Source organism: Acinonyx jubatus, chromosome B1, assembly GCF_027475565.1.
Source record: "Acinonyx jubatus isolate Ajub_Pintada_27869175 chromosome B1, VMU_Ajub_asm_v1.0, whole genome shotgun sequence".
Lineage (NCBI taxonomy): Eukaryota > Metazoa > Chordata > Mammalia > Carnivora > Felidae > Acinonyx > Acinonyx jubatus.
This window is the reverse complement of record NC_069382.1, coordinates 42,249,328-42,276,378: the sequence shown is the minus strand read 5'-3', so window position 1 is coordinate 42,276,378 and position 27,051 is coordinate 42,249,328. Positions and strand designations below refer to the sequence as shown.

Genomic DNA, 27,051 nt, shown 5'->3' with positions numbered 1-27,051 from the left:
GTAGGTCATTTTTTATGTACTGTTATTTTTAAATGATATAACCTTTGTCTTTAACTTGATTTCAATGACATAATAAAAATTTTAAAACCACTTATTGATAAATGTTTGTTTTTGCTTTTGCAGTTAGTAACTTCTTAAAAATTGTGCATAAACCACGTTTGTTAATTCATTTATTTTATAAATAGGATCTCTAATTACTTTTGTAAAGTAATGCATTTTTCTTTTTCTTTTTTTTTTTTTAAACGTTTATTCATCTTTGAGAGACAGAGAGAGACGAGCATGAGCGGGGAAGGGGCAGAGAGAGGGAGACACAGAATCCAAAGCAGGCTCCAGGCTCCAGGCTCGGAGCTGTCAGCACAGAGTCCAAAGTGGGGCTCGAATTTATGAACTGTGAGATTACGACTTGAGCGGAAGTCACTCAACCAACTGAGCCACGCAGGCACCCCATTTTTCATTTTTTTTTAAAGCTTGTCAGTCTATTTTTCTTTTCTTTTTCAAAAGAACTACATCCTTGGTGAAACCCTCAACCCTCACATCCAATAGTACTTAACTGCTTCAGCCTAATAGAAAGGATAGTCTACAAAACAAATATGCTACTTCTTCCAAGCAAAGGGAGAAAACAACTTATCTGTGGTATTCTCAATTTTAGGTAAATGAAATGATGGAAAAAACAAATGAACAAATTTTCATATTGAGGATTATGCTTCTGATCTTTGAGTTTAGGTTTTTAATTTACACAACTTAGGTGGTTAGGAGATTCTAAACTATGAGGTTACATTTTTTTCCAGGTTGGTAAGATCTGAGGCTACCTGCTGGAATCAAATAGTATTTTTCTCTGTGGGAATGCAACTTCAAACAGGATTCCCACAGATCAGCCATATATGAGCTCAAAATTCGTAAGAAAATGAGCCATCATAAATAAGGGTTAGCAAAACAAAACAAAATAATAGATTTAGATCCAGAAAGCGTTCGAATATTAAAATTTTAAGTTATAAAAATATTTTGTTCCGTAAGGGAGTCTGTTGATTCCAGAAGAGGTGGATATGAGGCAGGAGAGCTGAGCTAAGTATTGGCAGAGGTTACAAATATTGAAGTGCATTGGCTCAATAAAGAGTGGAGGGTTTGTTTGTTTGTTTGTTTGTTTTTTGTTTTTTTTAGCATAACTAGGATGATCTAGTACAAAGCCAACACATATTCCAAAATCCTATTCCTACAAGATTACAAAGCAATTAAAAGTAGGAAAACAGAATTTTAAGCATAATCAACACAAAGAAGTGAATAAAAGGAAAGAAAACCATTATATCTTAAACATTTGTTTCATAAATGTGGGACAAATGTAAAAGCTAAGATTAAGATAAATTTCAACTCAAATATATAAGTAATTATATTAGGTGTAGAGAGACTAAGTACTGTAATTAAAAACCAAAGTAAAGATTAATTAAAAGAAAGACAAATATTATCATGCAAGACACCTGAATGCACATTTTCTATCTAAAACTGACATATCTAAAATATGGCACAAAATGAAAGTAAAAGACTTCAAAAATATATAATAAAAATGAAAATTCTAAAAACTTGTTTTAACTAGATTAATATCAGACAAAGTAGACTTCAAGATAAGCATAAGTTATCTATTACTGCATAGAAAATCACTCCAAAATTTAGTGGCTTAAACCAATAACCATTATTTGGTTGGGAGCCCAGAGACCTTTTTGGGTTTATATTAATCTCAAATCTTTTTAACTAATCTGGTAGTCTTTTATTGATATAGCTATCTTAAAAACTGTGGGCTTTCTTTCTTTTCTTTTTACAGGATTACTTTTTAGGCAGTTTCCTCACAGAGAAAATATTCTTCATTAATATTTAAAAGTGCATTAGGGATACACTTAAGAGGTATCAGCTAGTTAGTTAAGTAAAATTTCCATTGCTGTGTGGTTACCAGTGGCAGGTATGAGGATTGACTGTGGCCTTGGTGAAGTTCAGTGAGGAGTTTGCTAAGGAAGTTCCCCTGGTGCTCTTGAAATAGTCCAGCAGTGTGAAGTTACCCATTTCTCTAATTGTTTTCAAGTGAATAAGTAGAGTTTATTGTGTTTCATAGTAAACTAGATTTGGCAGTTATAAGTACATAATTTGGAGTCAGATCTAGCATTGAATCCTAGTTTTCTTTATTCTTTTTTTTATTGTGGTAAAAAGCATATGCCATTAAATTTACTATCCTAACCATTTTTAAACATACAGTTTGGCAGTATTGAGTATATTCACATTGTTGTTCAATAGTTCTCTAGAACCTTTGTATCCTGAAAACCAAAACTCTATGCCCTTTAAACACTAATTTCCTCTGCCCATCCCAGGCCTTGGTGAACACCTTTCTACATTCAGTTGCTATGATTTTTACTACTTTAGATAATTCATATGAGTGGAATCATACAGTATTTGAACTTCTCTGACTGCTTTATTATACTTAGCATAATGTCCTCAAGTTTCATCCATGTCGTAGCATGTGACAGGACATTTTTCCTTTTTAATGCTGTGTAGTATTCCATTGCATGTATATACTACTTTTTTTTTTACCCAGTCCTCTGTTCATGGACATTTGGGTTTCTTCTACCTTTAGTCTATTGTGAATAATGCTGGAGGGAACATGAATGTGTAAATATCTCTTTGAGACCTTGCTTTGGATTTTTTTTTTTTTTGGGCATATATCCAGAAGCTGGATTGTTAAAACATATGTTAATTCTATGGTTAATCTATGAGGAACTGACATACTGTTTTCTATTATTAATATTTACACTATTAAATAATTTTAAAATTGTTTTTTGTTGAGTTATAGGAATTCTTTGTATATTCTAGATACTAACTTCTTATCAGATATGTGGTTTGCAAATGCTTTCTCCCATTCTGAAGGTTGCCTTTTCACTCTGTTGATTGTTTTCTTTGAGGCACAAAAGCTAAGTTTAATGTAATCCCATTTGTTTATTTTTACTTTTGTTGCCTCTGCTTTTGGTGTGAGATCTAAGAAATCATTGTCAAATCCAATGTCCTGAAGATTTCTCCTGTGCTTTTTTTCTAGGAGTTTTATAATTTTAGGTCTTACATTTACATCTGTAATTAATTTCAGTTAACTTTTATATATGATTTAAAGTAAGGATCCAACTTCATTCTTTTGCATGTAGATATACAGTTTTTCCAGTGACGTTTGTGAAAGACATTGACCCATTTTCCACTCTGTATCTTGGCACCCATGTTAAAAATCATTTGGTCATATACTCAGGGCTTTGTTTTTGGGTGCTCTAGTCTATTCCATTGATCCACATATATGTCTTTATGCCAGTACCATATAGTGTTGGTTACTTTGGCTTTGTAGTATGCTTTGAAATTAGGAGGTGAGACATTCTGGCATTTCTCTTTTAGGATGTATTTTCTATTTCTTCAAAATAGGCCATTGGGATTTTGATAGGGATTGCATTGAATCTGTAGATAGCTTTGGCTAATTTGGGTATTTTAATGCTATGAAGTCTTCCAACTCACAAACATGAGATATCTTTCCATTTGTTTGTATATTCTTTGATTTCTTTTACCAGTGTCTTTAGTTTTCATTGTGCAAATACTTCACTTCATTGGTTAAGTCTGTTATTAAGTATCTCTTCCTTTTTGATGCTATAGTAAGGGAACATTTTCTTGATTCCTTTTTGTGATTGGTCATGGTAGTATATTGGAACAACTGATTTTTGTGTGCTGATCTTATATCCTGTAACTGCTGAAATTGTTTCCTAGCTTTAACAAAAAAATTTTTTGGTAGAATCTATAGGATTTTCTATGTATAAAATCATATTGGTGAACAGAGATAATTTTACTTATTTATTTCTAATTTGAATACCTTTTTTTCTTTGACTTCTCTGATTGCTATAGTTAGGACCTCTAATACTATGTTGAATAGTGTGGTGAGGGTGTGCATGGTTGACTTGTTCCTGTTCTTAGAAAAAAAGCTGTCAGTCTTTCACTGTTGAGAGTGGTATTAGCTGTGATCATATATGGCTTTTATTATATTGAAATACTTTCCTTATATTATTAGTTTGTTGGGTGTTTTTGTCATGAAATAGTGCTGAATTTTGACACTATTTTTGGCATCAGTTGAAATGATCATGTGGGTTTTTTTGTCCTTCATTTTGTTAATGTGTAGTATTACATTGATTTTTTGATGTGTTGAACCATTCTTACATTCCAGGTATAAACCTCACTTGGTAATAGTGAATGATCCTTTTATTAGCTGTTGAATTCATTTTGATGAAAGAATACCATTTTGATGGTATTTTACTAATAATTTTTGCTTCAATATTCACCAAAGAGATTGGTTTCTATTTTTCTTTCCTTGCAGTGTCTTTATCTGGCTTCGGTATCGGGATAATGCTGACCTCACAGAATGAGTTTGGAAGTTTTCTTGCCTCTGTAATTCTTAGAAAGAGCTTGAGGAGGATTAGCGTTAATTATTCTTTAAATGTTTGGTAGAATTCTCTGGTGAATTCATTTGGTCCTGAGCTTTGTTTTGAGAATTTTTTGTGGATTTTCCAGTTTCCCTTCTATTGATTTATAGTTTCATTTTATTGTGGTCAGAGAGCATACTTGGTATTGTTTCTGTCTTCTTAAATTTGTTAAGCCTTGTTTTGTGGCCTAACATGTAGTCTATTTTGCAAATTGTTCAATGTGTCCTTTAGAAGAATGTATATGCTACTGTTAAGTGTTCTGTATATGTCTGTTAGGTCAACTGGTTTATAAAAAGTCTTCTTTTTCCTTATTGATTTGTCTGGTTGTTCTAGCTATAACTTGATCATGATGGATGATATTTTAATGTGCTGCTGAATTTGGTTTGCTAGTCTTTTATTGACAATTTTCCATCAATGTTCATCGGGAATATTGGCCTGTACTTTTCTTTCTTGTAGCATCTTTTTCTGGCTTTGCTATCAGGGTAATGCTGGCTTCATAAAATGACTTTGGGCGTATTCCAACATCTTTGATTTTTTTTTTTTGTTTTTTGGCAGATTTTGAGAAGAATTGGTGTTACTTATTTAACTATTTGGTAAAATTCACCAGTGAGGTCCTCTAGTCCTGAGCTTTTCTTCATTGGGACATTAAAAAAAATATTAATTCAATTTCCTTCCTAGTAATTGCTCTATTCATTTATTTTGTTTCTTCTTGATTAAGTCTTGGTGGGTTGTATTTTTTTTATTGAAGTATAGTTGACATACAATGCTATGTTAGTTTCAGATATATAACATAGGTATTGGACAATTTTATATATTACACAGTACTCACTACGTTAAATGTAGTTACCATCTGTCACCATACAAAGCTATTATAGTACTCTTGACTATATTCTCTATGTTGTGTTTTCATCCCCACGACTTATTTTATAAATGGAATTTTATACCTCTTAATCTGCTTCTTATACTCTGTCCATCTACTTGACCCTCCTCCTTTTTTTTCAGTTTTGTTCTCTGTATTTATGAGTCTATTTATGTTTTTGTTTATTTGTTCATTTATTTTTTATTTTTGATTCCTCATATGAATGAAATCATGTAGTATTTGTCTTTCTCTGTCTGACTTATTTCACTTAGTATTATATCCTGTAGGTCTGCCCATGTTGTCATGAATAGCAAGATTTCATTGTTGTTGTTTTTTTAATGACTGAATAATATTCCATTGTTTATATATACCACATCTTCTTTATCCATTCATCTTTCAATGGACATTTGGGTTGCTTCCATATCTTAGCTATTGTAAATAATGCTGCAATGAACATAAGAGTGCATATGTGTTTTCAAATTAGTGATTTCATTTTTTTCTGGCTAAATAATCAGCACTGGAATTACTAGATTATAATTGGTATTTCTGTTTATAATTTTTTGAGAAACATCCATACTGTTTTGCAGAGTGGCTGCATCAATTTACATCTTTTCAGGTTCTTTGCTGTTTTTAAATCAGATTATTTGTTTTTTGATGTTGAGGTGTGTGATTTCTTTATATATTTTGGATATTAACCCCTTATTGGATATATCATTTGCAAATATCTTTTATATTTTTGTAGGTTGCCTCTTCATTTTGGTAATGGTTTCCTTTGTTACCTTCGTATTTTGATATGATCCAAAAACTGTATTTTTGCTTTTGTTTCACTTTCCTGGGAGACATATTTAGAAATATGTTGGTAAGGTTGATATCCAGAGATTACTGCCTATATTTTTTTTCCAGGAGTTTTATAATTTCATGCCTTACATTTAAGTCTTTAATATTTTTGAGTTTATTTTTGTATATTTTTATTTATGTATATGGTGTAAGAAAGTGGCCTAGTTTCTTTCTATTTTAAAAACAAATGTTTATTTATTTTGAGAATGTGAGCATGAGCAGGGAAGGGGCAAGCAAGGGAGAGAGAGAATCCCAAGCAGGCTCCATGCTGTCAGCACTGAGCCCAATCTCAGCCCAATCTCACGAACCGTGAAATCATGTCCTGAGCTAAGATTAAGAGTTGTATGCTTAACCAACTTCGCTACCCAGGCACCCCAAAAGTGGTCTAGTTTCATTCCTTTTTCATGTAGCTGTCTAGTTTTAGACATTATTGACTGAGGAAACTGCTTTTTCCCTGTTGCATATTCTTGCCTTTTGTGTTGTAGATTAATTGACTGTATAATTATGGGTTTATTTCTGGGTTTTCTTTTCTGTTCCATTGATCTACGGGTCTGTTTTTGTTCCAGTACCATACTGTTTTGATTACTATAGCTTTGTAGTATAGCTTTAAATTTGGGTTGTGATACATCCATCTTTGTTCTTTTTTCTCAAGATTGCTTTGGCTGTTTGGAGTGTTTTGTGGTTCCAGACAAATATTATTTGTTCTAGTACTGTAAAAAAATATTATTGGTAATTTGATAGGGATTCCATTGAATATGTAGGTTGTTTTGGGTAGTATGGACATTTCAACAATATTAATTCTTCTAGTCCAAGAGCATGGTATGGTATAGCTTTCTATTTATTTGTGTCATCTTCAATATCTTCATCAGTGTCTTATAGTTTTCAGAGTGCAGGTCTTTCTCTTATCCTTAAGTAGTTTGTTATTCTTTCCCCAAGTTTTAATTTAAATTGCAGTTAGTTAACTTATCAGTGTAATATAAGTGTAGAATTCAGTGATTCATTACTTACATACAACACTCAGTGCTCATCACAACCAGTGCCCTCCTTAATGCACATCACCAGTTTAACCCATCCCCACACCAACCTCTCCTCCAGCAACCCTAGTTTGTTATCTGTACTTAAGAGTCTGTTTTATGGTTTGTCTTTCTCTTTTTTCCTATGTTTATTTGTTTTGTTTGTTAAATTCCATGTGAGTGAAGTCATAAGGTATTTGTCATTCTCTGACTTATTTAGCTTAGCACAATACATTTTAGCTGCATCCATGTCATTGCAAATTAATTATTTGCATAAAATAAATAAATAATGATATTTTATGGCTGAGTAATATTCCATTATATATCTGTACCACATCTTCTTTATCCATTCATCAGTCAGTGGACATTTGGGCTCTTTCCATAATTTGGCTATTGTTGATAATTCTGCTATAAAGATCAGGATGCTTGTGTCCCTTCAAATAAGTATTTTTGTATCCTTTGGTTAAATACCTAGTAGTGCAATTGCTGGATTGTAGGGTATTGGTTTTCTATTGCTATGTAACCAATTATGCCAAAACTTAAAGAAATAAAAACAAGAGAGTTCTGTGGGTCAACAATTGAGGAGCAGCAGACAGGGTTATCTCATGGTTCAGCATGGGCAGGATTTTCTTCCAAACTTAGTCATTTGGCTGTGGTAGACCTCAGAAAATCTGTTTCCAAACTCATTCCTGTGGGCCTCTCTACAGGACTACTTACTTCATGACATAGTAGCTGGCTTCCCACAGAGAGACTGAGACCTAGAATCCAAAAAGTCAGTCTTTTTATAATCTGTCTTGGAAATGGTGAACCATCTGTTCCTCTACATTTAGTTAATTAGAGGCAAGTCAAAAAGTCCAGTTTACACACAATGGAATGGAAATATTCAAAGACATGAATACCAGGAGGTAGATATCTTTGAGACTCATTTTAGAGTCTGCCTACTGGAGAGAGAATGTAAAATTGATTATTAAAATAAAAGATTAAAGTCATTTTCTTTAAAATAACTCAAAGAGGCAACATAATATGGTGTTTGAGACTCAGTTGGATTAGCTAAGATAGCTGATATTGTCATGAATAGTATTTTGAAATTAAACTACTGTGTTTACTTATCTATGTTTAATAAATCTATTATCCAAATGTTTATATAACTCTACTACAATTGCATTTACATAGGCATCTTGGATGCATTGATTTAAAAAATGAGTTTTATGTACTAATTTTTTTACTATAATTGTATTTAGAATAGTATATATATAATATACACTAATTTTTTATAGTATAGTAATTTTAACTTTGTTATAGTATAGTATACTATAGTATTCTTAGCTAACTCTTTTCTTTTTCCTTGTCTTTAGTATCCAGAGGATTTATCCCTGCAGTCATATACTATCAGTATTGTGCAGTTGCTTGGCTTTAATCTGGGATTGAGTTATGACAATCCTGACACTTGTTATTGTTCAGAAGATGTTTGCACAATGTCACCTAAAGCAGTGTGAGATAATTTTCTTTATTACACATATTCCTTTATTTATTTATTTTTGTTTGGTTAGGACCTTTTACACTTCTATTAGCTAAACTGAAGTAATTGACAATTATAGAACACTATACCTAACAACCACAGAATACACATTTTTCAAGTACAGCAGAACACAAACCAAAATAGGCCCACCACCTCCCCCATGTGTCTCCATGCCTGGAGAAACTCTCTTCCTCCTTCCTGCATTCTGGAGTCTGACTTGTATTTTTCTCCCCTGGCCAGATTGAAAGCACCCTCTAAGGAAAAGCCATATGAATTGTGTAATTTCAGTGATTGTGCATAAAGCTAAATTAAATGCTTTGATATTTGCATTTAAAACTAGCATTGTACGGTATAGGGATGAGTGGTACAATTCATGTTAGTAGTTTCAATTAAGAATTTTTTTTATTTAGAAAGACATTAAATTGTAAATAAATAATAACACCATGACCCATTGAAAGACTGCTGAAGAAAGGAAAAAAGCCTTTATTTTAGAACCATTAATAATACATATTCCCTGCTCTATTTCTTAAATATATTTTTAAAGTTTATTTATTTTGAGAGAAAGAGAGAGAGAGAGAGAGAATGCACAAGTGGGGGAGGGACAGACAGAGAAGGAGAGAGAGAATCCCAAGCAGGCTCTGTGCTGTCAGTGCAGAATCCAGCGTGGAACTCAATCCCATGAACCGTGAAATCATGACCTGAGCCAAAATCAAGAATCAGATGCTCCACTGACTGAGCCACCTAGGCACCCCTTCTGTTGGTTTTTTCATCATTTCAACATTCTATTTGTTTCATATATTTTTCTCCTGATGTTCATGCTTTTTGTCCCTAAGAAGTACTTGGTCTACTTTTTACTACACACCTATTGCCCAAGAGAGTGCTCAGTAAATATGTTGCAAACAGTGACTAAATCAGCTCAGTATATTTTCTCATTATTTCATTTTATCCTTTGATTACTGAATCCATGATACCCCGAAGTTTTGTAAAGGCACAAAGTAGATAATAACTAAATTTATTTCTTCTTCCTTGGATAAGTGGTTACTCAGAAGAATATCCATTCTTTCACCATCTTCTTGAGCATTTTATTTATAAACTTTATAAAAATTCAACTTTGTCAAGGTATGATTTTTGCTGCAATAAAATTTGTGCACTGTAAGTGTACAAGTTTATGACTTTTGACAAATACATAAATATCTTTGAACCACAGTATCAGTGAGATTATGCAACAGTTTCATTTCCCCAAAAGTTCCTTTGTGACCCTTATTGTCCTTCTACCTTTTATCCTTGCCCCAGGCAACAACTGATCTGATTTATTACTACAATTAGTTTTCCTTGCTTCAGAACTTTATGTAAATTGAATTAGTTGTGCTCTATTTTGAGTATTGAATCTATGACTCTGAATTATGTAAACATTTTTCTTTAATTATTTGAATATTTATAGTGCTTTAATTTAGGTATTTGTATGCCAAATGGTAACATCTGGACCATCTCAGTTTTGATTTCTTTTGACTGCTTTTTTTTTTTACATTGACTATGGATCACATTTTTTATTTCTTTGTGTTCCTGTTGTTGTTATTATTAGCATATTAGATATTTTTGATAATACAATAGAAAGCTTGGATGCTCCTACCTTCCTCTGAAAAGCATTGATTCTTGGAAATTCAATTATTGGCTAATTATATTGAATTTTATATGCTTGGTTTTACACTTTGTTAATATGGATCTATAGAAAGCTCAGGGTATTTTAAAACCCCTATAACTTGGCCGGATTGAACTTCCAAATTCACTCTCTTCTGGGGATCTTGTCAGGGTTTGAATTTAGGCTCTATTGGAATTGAGATAGAGTAGATTCTAGTTAGGGCAGAGGTCAGCAAACAACAATCCCCGAGCTAATTTCGGTGGTAGCCTGTTTGTAAATAAAATTCTATTGAAATACAGCTAGACTTATTGTTCTACCTATTGTTTATGGTTGCTTTTGTACTACAGTGGCAGAGTTGAGTAGTTGTACCACAGTCTATGGCATATTAGTCTATAATATTTATTGCCTGGCCCTTTACAGAAAAAGCTTGTCACCCCCTGGTCTAGGACATAATCTTTACTCTTAAGTCAGATTCTTTATAGTGTTTTAGTTGGATGCTGAGCTATTACTAGAGAGCTATTACTAGCTAACAGCTCTCTCACTGTCAAGACAGGTACTTATGGTGCCCCTCCCATTGTGTAGCTCAAACCACAGGTTTTTATTTGAAAAATGTTTAATTATGTTGAACAAAAGCCCTAATATGTACTTAAGTTAATGCAAACATGTTTATATTGGCATTATAAGAAAAATGCAAGACATATTAAAAAAAATAAAAAATGTGCTAAATACTGAGGCTAAACATTTAAAATTCAATTGTTTGGCATTGGCAAAGTAAATAAAGTGAACACAGTTCTTATGTTTAAAGGTTTAATAAATGTCATAAGACAGGTAAATAACACATCTTGTTTAAAACAGGATGAATGGCAATGAAAAGATTTTGGATTTTTTTTTCATTCCAAGAATTTTCATGGTGAAATTTTAAAAATATGGTAAAACATATTATCAATGCAATGAATAGTTTTCAAAATGTGCTTTTTTTTCCCATAATGCTTTTTAAATATCTTTCTAAAACATCATACATTAGTGGAAATGCAGAGATATACAGCAATAATTTTTGTCATACCCATTTTTAAAATATTTTAGGCAGTCTCGGGGTGTAAAGGATTTTAGCACCTGTACGTTGGATGACTTTAAATACTTGGCCTCACATTCCGGCCTTGGATGTCTTCAGAGAATCCTTCCTGAAATGCCAGTTTATAAACAACAAAAGAAAAGGACATGTGGCAATGGACAATTGGAACAGGGTGAACAGTGTGATTGTGGCACTGTAAAGGTTAGAAATTTTTTCAATTTTTAAAACTTCCTGTATATGTGTGTAATAGAAAAGAAGAAGATGAAGACCTTGTCTTTTAGAAAAATAAATTTAAAAAGACCTTCTTTGGGGAAGATGGAAGCTTTTAAGTTTCCTAATTTTGCTATTTTTTAAAGTGGACAGTAAAAGCCTTTTAGATAATATTTACCTTCTGACATTCTTTAGTGTATGTATCAACTCCAAACAAAATAATTACTTACCACAAAGAGTGTCTAAAGAGTTGAAGAAATATACTTTTAACATCAAGCAGTAACAAAAACAGGAATATCTAAAGACCATAGACTATTACCAATGGAATAGCAAAATGCATTGTTTGCTAATATAGAGTGAAAAGTGTGCTATTGGCAGGTGATGTCAATTAAAAGTATTTTTTAAAAAATCTATCACCTGTAGAAAATATATAAATATAGAACCAAACCCAAAGAAAGATGAAAGATGATAGAGGAAGCATTGACAACAAAGTGAAGTAGTCATAGGATAATAAAATGAAACAGCAATTGTAAAATATGGAACATATTATTAACTATATATTAATATGTTATTAAATATACAATATGTAAAAATATGTAATACATTATATATAGACATATTTATATTTACTATATATGTGTGTATGTGTGTGTGTGTGTGTGTGTGTGTGTGTGTGTGTGTGTGTGTATTTAATGGCACTGGAACACATTTAAAAGAAAGAAGCCAGAGGAGAGTTTACTCTTGAAAAATTGCAGCTGGAACAGATAAGAATTGTGAGTTTATGTTTTCCTAGTCTTGGGTGCTCCTCTACTTCCACAGTTGTGGCAGAATGAAATAGCTGTGAAAAATTGCAGCTTTACTGACTCGGTGTGACAGAAAACAGATTTCAGGGATGAGAATCACTGGAAATTTAAGGGGAAAACCCTGAAAATAAGACAACTGTGAAAGTGCTAAAACCTAAAATCTGATGACTAATTTTACACATATTTGGCTGACTGCTAAAATATGCATAGTCCAGAAATACCCCACGGAGGAAAAAAGTAGGGTGAGACCATTGAAAGACACCGGTGCACCAGGTGAACCCTGTGAGTTCGATGATTTTTTTTTGAGAGAATATTTTCTAACCATGTGCAATTCAGGCAGTAGAAATCCAAAGCCCTACTGGTTTCATTCATCAGAATGTAGAGCCTGAGACTGGCTACAACTGGAAATTAAAGAGGAATCTTCAGAAACAAGGCAATTACAGGTAGATTATACCCTGAAATCTAAGTACTGTCTCTGCCTAAATCCTTGCATGAATGCTACATTACATCAGGGAATCTGGCTAAAAATTCAGCAGTTGGAAGCCATATGAATTGAGCAAAGATAGCTGCGGTACATTGTAGGGGAAATAAAACTTACAGTTTGTTTCCAGGTTACTTAATTTCCTGTTAGAAAAAAAAAAAGCCTCTAGAAGGTCACAGCTGAATATGGGCATTATATCATTGTATCTATATTGTCTAACTTATTAATAAAAAATTAATAGGCATTCAGAAAATTAGGAAAATGTGAACCATACTTAGGAAAATACGCAGTTAAGGGAAACTGACTCTGAGAAGTCCAAATATATTGTATTTTGCAGATAAAGACTTCACAGTAGTTATTTTGAATATTAGGAGCATGAAAGGACATTATGCTCAAACCATTTAAGGAAAAATTATCATAGTAAGTGAGCAGCTAGAGAATCTCAACAGATATAAGTTAACTACAAAAACCACATAAATTTAAAGTCTAGAAGTGAAAAGTACAACAAAAGCAGAATCAGTGAACTTGACCAAAAGCAGAGTAATCAATGAACTTGACCAATAGAACATTAAGAAAATATGATCTGTAGAATAGAGAGAAAAAAAGTTGAAGAAAAATAGCAAAAAACCTCAGACACCTGAGAGTAGATATTTTTTATTTTTTCTTAAAAATTTTTTAATGTTTATTCATTTAATTTTGAGGGGGAGAGAGAGACAGACAGACTGTAAACAAGGGAGGGGCAGTGAGAGTGACACAGAATCCGAAGCAGGCTCCAGGCTCCAAGAGCCAAAGTCAGATACTTAACCAACTGAACCACCCAGGCACCCCAGAAACATTTTTCTTAAAAATTATTTATTTATTTTGAGAAAGAGAGAGAGAGAGAGAGAGAGAGAGAGAGAGAGAGAGAGGAAGTTCGAGCTGGGGAAGGGCAGGGAGCGAAGGAGAGAGAAAGAATCCCAAACAGGTTTCACACTGTTAGTGCAGAGCCCAATACAGGACTTGAACCCATGAATCGTGATATCATGACCTGAGACAAAACCAAGAGTTGGACGCTTAACCAACTGAGTCCACCTGAAAGGAAATATTAAGTGGTCCAATGTAGGTGTAATTGGATTTCAAGATAAAGAAAAGAGAAAGTAGGCGGCAGAAAAAAATATGCAGGAATAATGCTGATTATTTTTCAAATTTGAAGGAAAAAGTTTGCTTACAGATCCAAGATGCTCAGCAAACTACAAGCACATAGACACAAAAAACCCCACCTCTATACTTAGAGTAAAACCTCCCAAAGCCCCAAGATAAAAAGAAAAACTTAATTTCAGCCTAAAAAAAACAGGTTAGATACACAATACAGTGATACAAAATATAGCTGACTTCTTATAACAAATAATGGAGGTCAGTAGACTTTGAAATAACAAAAAGTGATGAAAGAAAAAAAAAGGTCAACAATCAAGATTTCTAGATTCAAAGTAATTATCCTTTAAAATGGAAGCAAATAAAGTTATTCTCAGTTAAGCAAAAGCTGAGACAATATGTCACAGTAAGCTTGTACTACATAATATCCTAAAAATTTAAAATGTTTGAAGAATTAAAAATTCCTGAACACAGGAATTGGTAAATATGTGGGTAAAAATAAGTAGTTATATGTATGCTTTCTTTTCTGCTCTTAATTTTACTGACTACATTATATACATGCACAGATATGTAAATATATACACACTTATTCACTGCATAAGTGATACAATACATATATATGCCAATAAATATGTATTTGTATGTATATATACTAAATATACAAATATGTATGGGTATGTTTGTGGATATGGATGCATATATGTTTATATGCATATAAACACAAAAATATATATGTACATATACACATTATGTGTATATGTATGTGTATCTACATATCTACATCTATACAATAACAGCAGCAGCACTAAATGTGGAAGGTGAAATAAGCTGTTGCAAGATTTCTATTATTTACGTGAAGAAAATCAGTATTAACTCTAAGTAGATTAGAGAATTTGAAAGATACATACTATAAATCCCAGAGCAAATATTGAAAAATTATGCAGAGATACAGCTAAAAAGCCAATAGAGGAGTTTTAATGACATGCTAAACATATTTCATCAGCACAAAATAAGACAAGAAGAGAAGAATTGAGGAACAAAAACAAGATGAAATAAATGGAAACAAATGGTAAAATAACAAATTGAAATACATAAATATTAATAGTTACATTCAATGTAAATAGGCCAAGCACTCTGATCAGAAGCCAGAGATTATCAGACTACATAAAAATCAAGAGACAAGAGATATATTTTAAGCCCAAATGCTCTGTTTGGCAGAAAATAATAGAATGGAAAAGGATATAACAATTAAACAGTAAATATAAGAGAGCTAATAAGAGCTATATTAATATATAAAATAGAGATATACTAATGCTTCAAAATTATAAAAGGATAAATACATAAGGAAGTTATAACAATAATAAATATGTATACACTTATAAAAATATATCTACATGTACACACACACAGTAGATCTTCAAATTTCATGAAGCACTATCTTATTTGGAGGTTTATTTCACATCTCTTAGTAAGTGATAGAACAACTAGACAAAAATATCAGTAAGGATGTAGAAGACCTGAATAATACTACTACCAACCACCTTAATATAATGATATTTATAGGCCACTATATTTAATAACTTAATATAAAAATTACTTTCAAGGGAACTTGGAATATTAATCAGGATGTACTACATTTTGTGACATGAAATAAATCTCAAAATATTTTTTGTTGAGAATTAAATTAGAAATCAAGAATAATAAGATATCTTGAAAAGTTCCCAAATATTTAGAAATTAAGCTACCACTGCTAAATGGCTCTTGGCTCAAAGAAGAAATTACAAAAGCAATTAGGATATATTTTTAACAGTTATGAAAATTTGAACATAACATCGAAATCTATGAGATTCAGTTAAAACTGAATTATAGTGTTATGAGGAAAATCTATAGCTACAAATGCTTATAATGGAGAGAAGAAAGGTCTAAAATCAATGATTAAGAATGCTACTTCGGGTAACTAAAATATAGTCCAATTAAATCCATGATAAGTAGAAGGAAATAATGATAAAGATAAAAGTAGAAATCAATGAGATAGAAATCAGAAAATGAATATCAATGAAAATAAAAGCCAGTGCTTTGAAAATAATCAATATATTTGATAAATCTCCTGCTGTTCTGATGAAAGAGAAATGAGGAAAAGAAAGAAATTCCCAGTATCAGTAATGAAAGAGGGTACGTAAGGAATATTAAAAACTACTTTATGTAAATAAATTTGACAATTTAGGTGAAATTGGCAAGTTTTTTTTTTTTTTTTTGCTTTTTAAAAATATTTATTTATTTATTTATTTATTTATTTATTTATTTATTTATTTATAATATGAAATTTATTGTCAAATTGGTTTCCATACAACACCCAGTGCTCATCCCAACAGGTGCCCTCCTCAATGCCCATCACCCACTTTCCCCTCCGTCCTACCCCCAATCAACCCTCAGTTTATTCTCAGTTTTTAAGAGTCTCTTATGGTTTGGCTCCCTCCCTCTCTAACCTTTATTTTTCCTTTCCCTCCCCCATGGTCTTCTGTTAAGTTTCTCAGGATCCACATAAGAGTAAAAATATATGGTATCTGTCTTTCTCTGTATGATTTAAAAGACAAATTATCATAACTGATGTCAGAAGAGACAGTTCGAATTTGTCTATTTGTTTACAGAATTGTACACATAAAGACTGCTGTGATCCTAAAACATGTTCAATGAAAGCAAATAAACAGTGTGGCTCCGGGGAATGTTGCACACAAGATTGCAAGGTAAGAGGCAATCTATTTTAGAGTAGCTCAGCATTAAATTTCTTGAAATACTGTTTCAAAGAGCTGGGAAGTATGTCAATATCCTATCTGCCTTTCCCATTGTATTATATCCAAGTACACTGGACCCTTCTTACACTTCAGTCCATTTGGTAATCTGTCATTTCCAGAAGTCTCATGTACATATGCCTGATGATTCTTCTTTCCCAACTGTTACAAATCTTTCTTGTACCTGTTGAGACATTCCTATGATCAACATACATCTGAAGCAACCCACTTTAGTAAGGTCTTATTTTTTAACACCCTACCTTACATGGGGTCAAGAAGTTAGATTAGATTTTTTTTGTTATTGTTGTTAGGTAAATTCTCTTTACCATCTTCTGGTAAAGTCTTCTGTTCCTTTGCAGTTCAGTTATTGTTACAATCAATTAAGTGCTCTTTATTTAAAGCATTTAAAGAATTCCTGAAATTGCCCCACACCCAGAAAAATTAACTGGAAATATAAAGAAAAAAGAAGCAAACTATGAAAAAAGTAAATGGCAGATGTTCAGATAGGATTGGAGTAAGAATATGCTTTTATCTTTAAAATTTTGTTCCTGGGGTGCCTGGGTGGCTCCGTTGGTTAAATGTCTGACTTTAGCTCAGGTCATGATCGCACGGTTCCTAAGTTCAAGCCCCACATGGGGCTCTGTGCTGACAGTTTGGAGCCTGGAGCCTGCTTCAGATTCTGTGTCTTCCTCTTTCTCTGCCCCTCGCCCACTCATGCTCTGTCTCTGTCTCTCTCTCTTAAAAATAAACATTAAAAATTTTTTTAAAAATTTTGTTCCCAAACTTTATTGGGATGTAATTGGCATATAACATTGTGTAAGTTTAAGGTGCACAATGTAATTACTTCATACGAGTATATATTGTGAAATGATTACAATAAGGTTAACACATCTACAACTTTACATAGCAAAAATATTTAACATTTACAAAGAAAATTTCAAATATACAATACATTATTAACTATAGTTACCATGCTGTACATTAGATCCCCATAGTGATTCATTTTATGGCGGAAAATGTGTACCCTTGACCAACATCTTTCCATTTTTCCCCACAGTTTTACTTCTTCCTTTCTTTAAAAACAATTTTTTTAATGTTTGTTTATTTTTGAGAAGGGGGGCATGGAGGGGCAGAGAGTGAGGGAGACAAAGAGTCTGAAGCAGGCTCCAGGCTCTGAGCTGTCAGCACAGAGCCTGATGTGGGGCTCGAACCCACAGACCGTGAGATCATGACCTGAACTGAAGTCGGATGCTTAACCGACTGAGCCACCCAGGTGCCCCTATTTCTTCCTTTCTGACTTGGATATCTTTTATTTTTTTTTTCTTGCCTAATTCCTCTGGCTAGGACTTCTAGTACTATGTTAAAAAGGAGTAGTAAGAATGAAAAACTTTGTCTTGTTCCTGATCTTACAGTAAAAGATTTCAACTTTTCACAATTGAAAATTATGTTAGCTACAGCTTGTCATATATGGCCTTTATTATATTGATACATTTGCTCTATACCAAACTGTTGAGAACTTTGGTCATGAAAGTGTGTTGAATTTTGTCATATATTTTTTCTTCATTTCTTTGGAGGATTACATGAATTTTACCCTTATTTATATTAATGGGGGTGTATTATGTTTATTGCTTTCTGTGTCATCCTTACATCCCAGGGATAAACCTCACTTGATCATGATATATGAACCTTTTAACATGCTGTTGAATTTGGTGTGCTGATATTTTGTTGAGAATGTTCGCATCTATGTTCATTAGGGATATCAGCCTGTAATTTTCTTTCTTTCTTTCTTTCTTTCTTTCTTTCTTTCTTTCTTTCTTTCTTTCTTTCTTTCTTTCTTTCTTTCTTTCTTTCTTCTTCTTCTTCTTCTTCTTCTTCTTCTTCTTCTTCTTCTTCTAGTGTCTTTGTCTGTCTTTGGATCAGGGTAAAGCTGGCCTTGTAAAATGAGTTTGGGAGAGTTCTTTCCTTTTTAATTTTTGGGGGAGTTGAGAGAAATTAGCATTAATTCTTTAAATATTTCATAGAATTCACCTGTGAAACCATCTAGTCCTGTTCTTTTATTTGTTAGGAAGTTTGATAACAGACTGAATATCTTTAGTTGTGATTACTTTGTTCAAGTTTTCCATTTCTTCTTGATTCAGTTTTGATAGATTGCCTGTTTCTAGGAATTTATCCATTTCTTGTAGTGTTATGCAATTTGTTAGTGGATAATTGTTATGGAAGTCTCTAATGATACTTTGTATTTCTATGGTATCAATTTCAGTGTCTCTTCTTTTCTTTCATAATTTTATTTTATTGAGTAGTCTAGCTAAAGTTTTGCCATTTTGTTTATCTTTTCAAAATCCATCTCTTGGTTTAATTTATTATTTTCCTATTGTCTCTCTGGTCTCTATTTCATTTATTTCTGCTCTGATCTTTCTTATTTCCTTTCTTCTACTAACTTGGGTCTTAGATTGTTTTCCTTTTTTAATTCCTTTAGGGGTAAAGTTAGGTTATTTGAGATTTTTTTTAATATAGGCATTTATTGCTGTAAACTTACCTCTTAGAACTGCTTTTGCTATATCGCATATGTTTTGGTATGTTGTTTTTTGTATTTGTTTTTGTTTATTTTAAGATACTTTTTATGATTTCCTTTTTTCCTACTTCTGTGGTCCATTAGTTCAGGTATGATGTTAAATTGTACATTTTGTGGATTTTTCAGTTTTTTTCTCTGAAGTTTCATAACATTGTGCTTGGAAAAGATATTAGATATTATTTCAGTTTCCTTAAATTTCATAAAACTTGCTTTGTGGACCAACATATGTTTTGTCCTGGAGAATGTTCCACATGTGCTTGAGAAGATTTTGTTCTTATTGGACATAATGTTCTATATATGTCCTTAAGGTCCATTTGGTTTATAGTTTTATTCAGGCCTGCTATTTTCTTACTAATTTTCATTCTGATTGCTCTGTCCAATGTCAATAGTAGGGTATTGAAGTCCTCTACTATTATTGAATTGCTGTCTGTTTATCCCTTTGGTCTGTCAATATTTACTTAAGTTTTTAGGCATTCCAATATTTCATGCATGTGTAGTTACAAGTGTTATATTTTCTTGACCTTTTTTTTGTGATTGTTTTAATTGAAAGTCTGTTTTATATTACATAAGTATAGCAAACCCTGCTATACTTTTGGTTACCATTTGCATAGAATAGTTTTTTCTTCCCTATACTTTCAGCCCTTGCATGTCCATAAAGGTAATTTGAGTTTCCTATAGCCAGCTTATTGTTGGGTTCTACAATAGAAATTTGATTGGAAAAAATCTGTTTACATTTAAAGTAATTATTGATAGTTAAAAGGACTTTCTATTGCCATTTTGTTAATCATTTCCTGGTTTGTTTCTTTTAGTTCTTTTTTTCCTTTATTCCTTTCTTACTCTCTTCTTTTGTGATTTATTTTTTGTAGTGCCATTCTTTAATTTGTTTCTCTTTATATTTTGTGTATCCACTGTAGGTTTCTTCTTTGTGATTGTTATAAGGCTTACATAAAAAATTTTATAGATATAATAGATATAATAGTCTATTTTTTAAGTTTTTATTTTAATTCCAGTTAGTTAACATACAGTGTGTGATAATAGTTTTAAGTATACAATGTAGTAATTCAACAGTTCCATACATCACCCTGGGCTCATCACAAAAAGGGCACTTCTTAATTTTCATCACCTATTTAACCCATAACCCCACCTACCTCCTCTCTGATAACCATCAGTATGTTTTCTATAATTAAAAGACTGTTTCTTGCTTTGACTATCTCTTATTTTTTCTCCTTTCCTTGTTTGTTTTGTTTCTTAAATTCAACATATGAATGAAAACATATGGTATTTGTCTTTCTCTGTCTAACTTATTTTGCTGAGCTTGTTGTTGCAAGTGGCAAGATTTCATTCTTTTTTATGGCTGAATAATATTCTGTTGTATATATACCACTTCTTTATTCATTCATCACTTGATGGACACTTAGGCTGATTCCATATCTTGGCTTTCGTAAATAATGCTTCAATAAACATCAGGGTGCATGTATCCCTTTAAACTAGTGTTTTTGTATTCTTTGGGTAAATACCTAGTCATGCGATTATTGGATTGTAAAGTAGTTTTATTTTTATTTTTTTAACTTTTTGTTTACACTTCTAGTAGTTAACATACAGTGTAATGTTAGTTTCAGGTGTACAATACAGTGATTCGACACTTCCATATAACACCTGGTATTAATACTCATCACCTATAATAATCTATTTTAAGCTGATAATAACCTACCTTCAATCGTATACTAAAGCTCTACATTTTAAATTCTCATTTAATTCCCCCACATTTTGTGCTATTAATGTTACAATTTGAATCTTTTTATATTGTGCATCCTTTAACAAATTATGTAATAATATTTACTTTATAATACTATTATCTTTTAACTTTTTACTGGAGATAAAAGTATTTTGCCACCATTACAGTATTAGGGAATTATGAATTTGATTATATATTTACACTTACCGGTGCATTTTATACTTTTATGTTTTCATGAGTTATTGTCCTTTCATTTCAATTTGGTGAACTCCCTATAGGATTTCTTATAAGACAGGTCTAGAGGTGATGCACTCACTTAGCTTTTATTTATCTGGGAATGTCTTTAACCCTCCTTAATTTCTGAAGGAAATTTTTTGCCTTGTATAGTTTTCTTATCCAGCAGTTTTTTTTTTCTGCTGCTTCATTTTTGGTGTATAGAAATGCAAAAGATTTCTGCAAGTTGATTTTATATCCTGTTACTTTGCTGACAGTTTGAGAAGAATAGATGGCTTGTGAAGTCATCAGGCCCAGGATTCTTGTTTGTTGGGAGATTTTTGATAGATGATTCAATTTCTTTGCTGGTTATGGGTCTTTTCAAGTTTCCTATTTCTTTCTGTTGCAGTTTTGGTAGTTTGTGTGTTTCCAGGAATTTATCCATTTCTTCCAGATTGCCCAGTTTGTTGGCATATAATATTTCATAGTATTCTCTTGTGGTGTTGGTCCCTTCTATTTCTGTGGTGTTGGTCCCTTCTTTCATTAGTGATTTTTATCTATTTGGGCCCTTTCTCCTTTCTTTTTGATAAGTCTAGTTAGGGGTTTACCAATTTTGTTAATTCTTGCAAAAAACCAGCTTTTAGTTTTGTTGATCTGTTCTACTGGTTTCTTATGTTTTTTTCTATATTATTTATTTCTCTAATCTTTATTATTTCTCTTCTATTGGCTTTAGGCTTTATTTGCTGTTCCTTTCCTAGCTCCTTTAGGTGTAAGTTTAGATTGTATATTTAGATTGTATATTTCTTGCTTCTTGAGATAGGCTTGAATTGCAATTTACTTTCCTATTAGGACTGCTTTTGCTGCATCCCAAACTGTTGTGTTTTCATTTGTATTTGCTTCCATGTATTTTTAATTTCTTCTTTAATTTCCTGGTTAACCCATTCATACTTCAGTAGGATGTTTTTTAACTTCCATGTTTGAGGGCTTTTTTTTTTCCTTGTGGTTGACTTCAAGTTTCATAGCTTTATGGTCTGAAAATATGCATGGTATGATCTCGATCTTTTTGTACTTATTGAGAGCTGATTTGTGACCCAGTATGTGATCCCTCCTGGTGAATGTCCCATGTACATTTGAAAAGAATGTGTATTCTACTGCTTTAGGATGAAATATTCTGAATGCATCTGTTAAGTTCATCTGGTCCACTGTGTTATTCAAAGCCATTGTTTCCTTGTTGATTTTCTGCTTAGGTGATCTGTCCATTGCTGTAAATGGGGTGTGAAAATCCCTTAATATTATTGTATTATTATCAATGAGTGTCTTTGTGTTTTTTATTAATTTTTTTCTATATTTGGGTGCTCCTAATTAGAGACATAAACATTTTTTTTGTTAGAAAGCCATGTTTATTAACATAATCATGAAGCTTTTACATTTATTTATTTTATTTATTATTTATTAAATGTTTATTTTGAGAGAGAGAGAGAGAATGCATGCACACAAGTGGGGGAGGAGCAGAGATAAAGGGAGAGTGAGAATCCCAAGCAGGCTCCACGTTGTCAGCCCAGAGCCCAACTCGGGACTTGATCTCATGAACTGTGAGATCATGACCTGAGCTGAAATCAAGAGTCAGTCACTTAAGTGACTGAGCTACTCAGGCATCTCAGAAGTTTTTAATCTTAGTCAAAGAAAGTTGAAGTCCAAACGGATATAATATAACTGCTATAACTCTTCTTATACACAGGGAATAATGACAGTCATAAAACACAAAATAATATGAGACCACAGAGATTCACTGAGGCTATGTTTCTATTTCTGAAAGTGACAAATTCCATTGTTTTATATAATGGCTATGGTAAGCTTTTAAATGAAAGCCCCCACTCCCCACCACTTCCTTAACCCTTCCTTCCATATACAGATTTGGATAAGTGTAAATGGGATACTTTGCCTTATCCGAAAAACTTGTTCTGGAAGAAAGTAGAAGGAAGTTGAAATTGAATAAGGCTTGTGGGATTTTCCAAAGTTCAAAATACTATTGTGACTACTTGTGTGGTTCCCTGCCCCCAAACACATGCCCTACCAGATACTAGAGTGCTTAAAATTTCACAATGGATTTATTACTTTGGGTTTTAAGATGTCTTTGGGGCATGGAGAATCTCTCTGGGAGTGATAACACCCAGTATGACACATAGTGAATGTCCAATAGATGTTTGTTTGTTTGTTTTTTCTTTATTTTTAATCATTTTATTTATTCTTTAAATTTACATCCAAGTTAGTTAGCATATAGTGCAACAATGATTTCAGGAGTAAATTCCTTAATGCTCCTTACCCATTTAGCCCATCCCCCCCCCACAACCCCTTGAGTAACCCTCTGTTTGTTCTCCATTTTTAAGAGTCTCTTATGTTTTGTCCCTCTCCCTGTTTTTATATTATTTTTGCTTCCCTTCCCTTATGTTCATCTGTTTTGTCTGTTACAGTCCTCATATGAGTGAAGTCATATGATATTTGTCTTTCTCTGACTGACTAATTTTGTTTAGCATAATATCCTCTAGTTTCATCCACATAGTTGCAACTGGCAAGATTTCATTCTTTTTGATTACTAATACTCCATTGTATATATATACCACATCTTCTTTATCCATTCATCCACCAATGGACATTTGGGCTCTTTCCATACTTTGGCTATTATCAGTAGTGCTGCTATAAACATTGGGGTGCATGTGCCCTTTGGAAACATCATACCTGTATCCCTTGGATAAATACCTAGTAGTGCAATTGCTGGCTCGTAGGGTAGTTTTATTTTTAATTTTTTGAGGAACCTCCATACTGTTTTCCAGAGTGGCTGCACCAGTTTGCATCAGTGCAAAAGATCTTTTTTCTCCGCATCCTCGCTAACATCTGTTGTTTCCTGAGTTGTTCATTTTAGCCATTCTGACAGGTGTGAGGTGGTATCTCATTGTAGTTTTGATCTGTATTTCGCTGATGATGAGTGATGTTGAGCATTTTTTTCATGTGTCGGTTTGGCCATATGGATGTCTTTTTTTTGAGAAGTGTCCATGCCCATGTCTTTTGCTCATTTCTTCACTGGATTATTTGTTTTTTCAGTGTTGAGTTGGATAAGTTCTTTATACATTTTGGATACTAACCCTGTATCTGATATGTCATTTGCAAATATCTTCTCCCATTCTGTCGGTTGCCTTTTAGTTTTGCTGATTGTTTCCTTCGCTGTGCAGAAGCTTTTTATTTTGATGAGGTCCCAATAGTTCATTTTTGCTTTTGTTTCCCTTGCTTCCAGAGATGTGTTGAGTAAGAAGTTGCTGCAGCTGAGGTCAAAGAGGTTTTTGCCTGCTTTCTCCTCGAGGATTTTGATGGCTTCCTGTCTTACATTGAGGTCTTTCATCCATTTTGAGTTTATTTTTGTGTATGGTGTAAGAAAGTGGTCCAGTTCATTCATCTGCATGTCGCTGTCCAGTTTTCCCAGCACCATGTGCTGAAGAGACTGTCTTTATGCCATTGGATATTCTTTCCTGCCCTGTCAAAGATTTGTTGGCCATACATGTGTGAGTCCATTTCTGGGTTCTCTATTCTGTTCCATTGATCTGAGTGTCTGTTCTTGTGCCAGTACCATACTGTCTTGATGATTACAGCTTTGTAGTATAGCTTGGAGTCTGGGATTGTGATACCTCCTGCTTTGGCTTTCTTTTTCAAGATCACTGTGGCTATTTGGGGTCTTTTTGGGTTCCATACAAATTTTAGGATTATTTGTTCTAGCTGTGAAGAATGCTGGTGTTACTTTGATAGGGATTGCATTCAATATGTAGATTGTTTTGGGTAGTATCGACATTTTAACAATATTTGTTCTTCCTATCCAGGAGCATGGAATCTTTTTCCATTTTTTTTGTGTCTTCCTCAATTTCTTTCATAAGCTTTCTATAGTTTTCAGTGTATAGATTTTTCACCTCTTTGGTTAGATTTATTCCTAGATATTTTATGGTTTTTGGTGCTACTGTAAGTGGGATCAATTCCTTGATTTCTCTTTCTGTCACTTCAACCGATTTCTGTGCATTGACTTTATATCCTGCAACTTTGCTGAATTCATAGATCAGTTCTAGCCATTTTTTTGAGGAATCTTTTGGGTTTTCCATGTAGAGTATCATGTCATCTGCGAAGAGTGAAAGTTTGACCTCCTCCTGGCTTATTTGGATGCCTTTTATTTCTTTGTGTTGTCTGATTGCTGAAGCTAAGACTTCCAATACTATGTTGAATAACAGTGGTGAGAGTAGACATCCCTGTCTTGTTCCTGACCTTAGGTGGAAAGCTCTCAGTTTTTCCCCATTGAGGGTGATATTAGTGTTGGGTCTTTCGTAAATGGTTTTTATGATCTTGATATATGATCCTTCTATCCCTACTTTCCTGAGGGTTTTTATTTTTAATCCATTCTGATAACTTATATCTTTTGATTGGAGCCTTTAGTCCATTTATACTCTGAGTAATTATTGAAAGAGATGAATTTGGTGCCATGTGTTACCTGTAGAATTGATATTTCTGGTAATGTCCTTTGGTCCTTTCTAGCCTTTGTTGCTTTTGGTCTTTTTTTTTTTCTGACTCAAAGGTTCCCCCTTAAAATTTCTTTGTAGGGCTGGTTTAGTGGTCATGAAGTCCTTTAGTTTTTGTTTGGGAAACTCTTTTCTACCTTCTATATTGAATGGCAGCCTTGCTGGATAGAGTATTTTTGGCTGCATATTGTTTACATTCAGCACATTGAATATATCTTACCACTCCTTTCTGGCTGCCAAGTTTCTGTGGAAAGATCTGCTGTGAACCTGATCCCAACCTGATCCCTTATAGTTTAGGGACTTTTAAGTTTTTTCAAGATTCTTTCCTTGTCTTTGTATTTTGTGAGTTTGACTATGATATGTTTTGGTGATGGTTGGCCTTTGTTGAATTTAATGGGAGTTCTTGGTGCTTCTTGGAACACAGATTTGAAGTCTGTGTTCTTCCCCAGATTAGGGAAGTTTTCTGTGATAAATGGCTTACATAAACCTTCTGCCCCTTTTTTCTCTCTTTATCTTCTGGCACTCCTACTATACAAAGGTCATTATGTTTTAATAAGTAATTGAGTTCCCTAATTCTGCTTTTGTGTCCCTGATCTTTGTTTCCCTCTTCTTTCCAGCTTCATTATTTTCCATAAGTTTATCTTCTATATCACTAATTCACTCCTCTGCCTTACCCATCCTCATTTTTATGGCCTCCATTTGGGTTTGCATATTGGTAATAGCATTTTTAATTTCAGCCTGACTAGATTTTAGCTCTTTTAGCTCTGCAGAAAGGGATTATCTGATGTATTCTATGCTTTTGCAAAGCTGCCTAGTATCCTTATCATTGTTCTTTTAAATTCTAGTTCAGATATCTTACTTATAACTACATTTACTAAGACCCTGGCTATCATTTCTTCTTTTCTTTCTTTTGAGTTGAATTCCTCCATCTTGTCATTTTGGAGGAAGAAACAACAACAACAACAACAACAACAACAACAACAATAATAGAATGAAATAAAAACAAAAATTGTGCAAAAATCAAATAAAGGAAGCTAGATCCTAGGTGTGTTTTGGTCTTCTTGTTAACACAAGCTTGATAGAAAACAGAGAAAAGAGCAAAAAATAAAAATTTTAAAAATAAAAAATAAAATAAAAAATTTTGCTC

General features: G+C 32.9%; 1 protein-coding gene across 1 annotated transcript in view; it reads left to right on the top strand.

Moving 5' to 3' along the window:
• The first annotated feature begins 8,550 nt into the window (after positions 1-8,550).
• LOC106978399 (disintegrin and metalloproteinase domain-containing protein 5-like) overlaps positions 8,551-27,051 on the top strand; it is a 69,164-nt gene continuing 50,663 nt past the window's right edge. Inside the window, exons 1-3 of the mRNA XM_015076099.3 lie at positions 8,551-8,682; positions 11,432-11,621; positions 16,694-16,789. Coding sequence (XP_014931585.2) covers positions 8,666-8,682; positions 11,432-11,621; positions 16,694-16,789 — 303 coding nt within the window. The 5' untranslated portion in view covers positions 8,551-8,665. The remainder of the gene's footprint in view (positions 8,683-11,431; positions 11,622-16,693; positions 16,790-27,051) is intronic.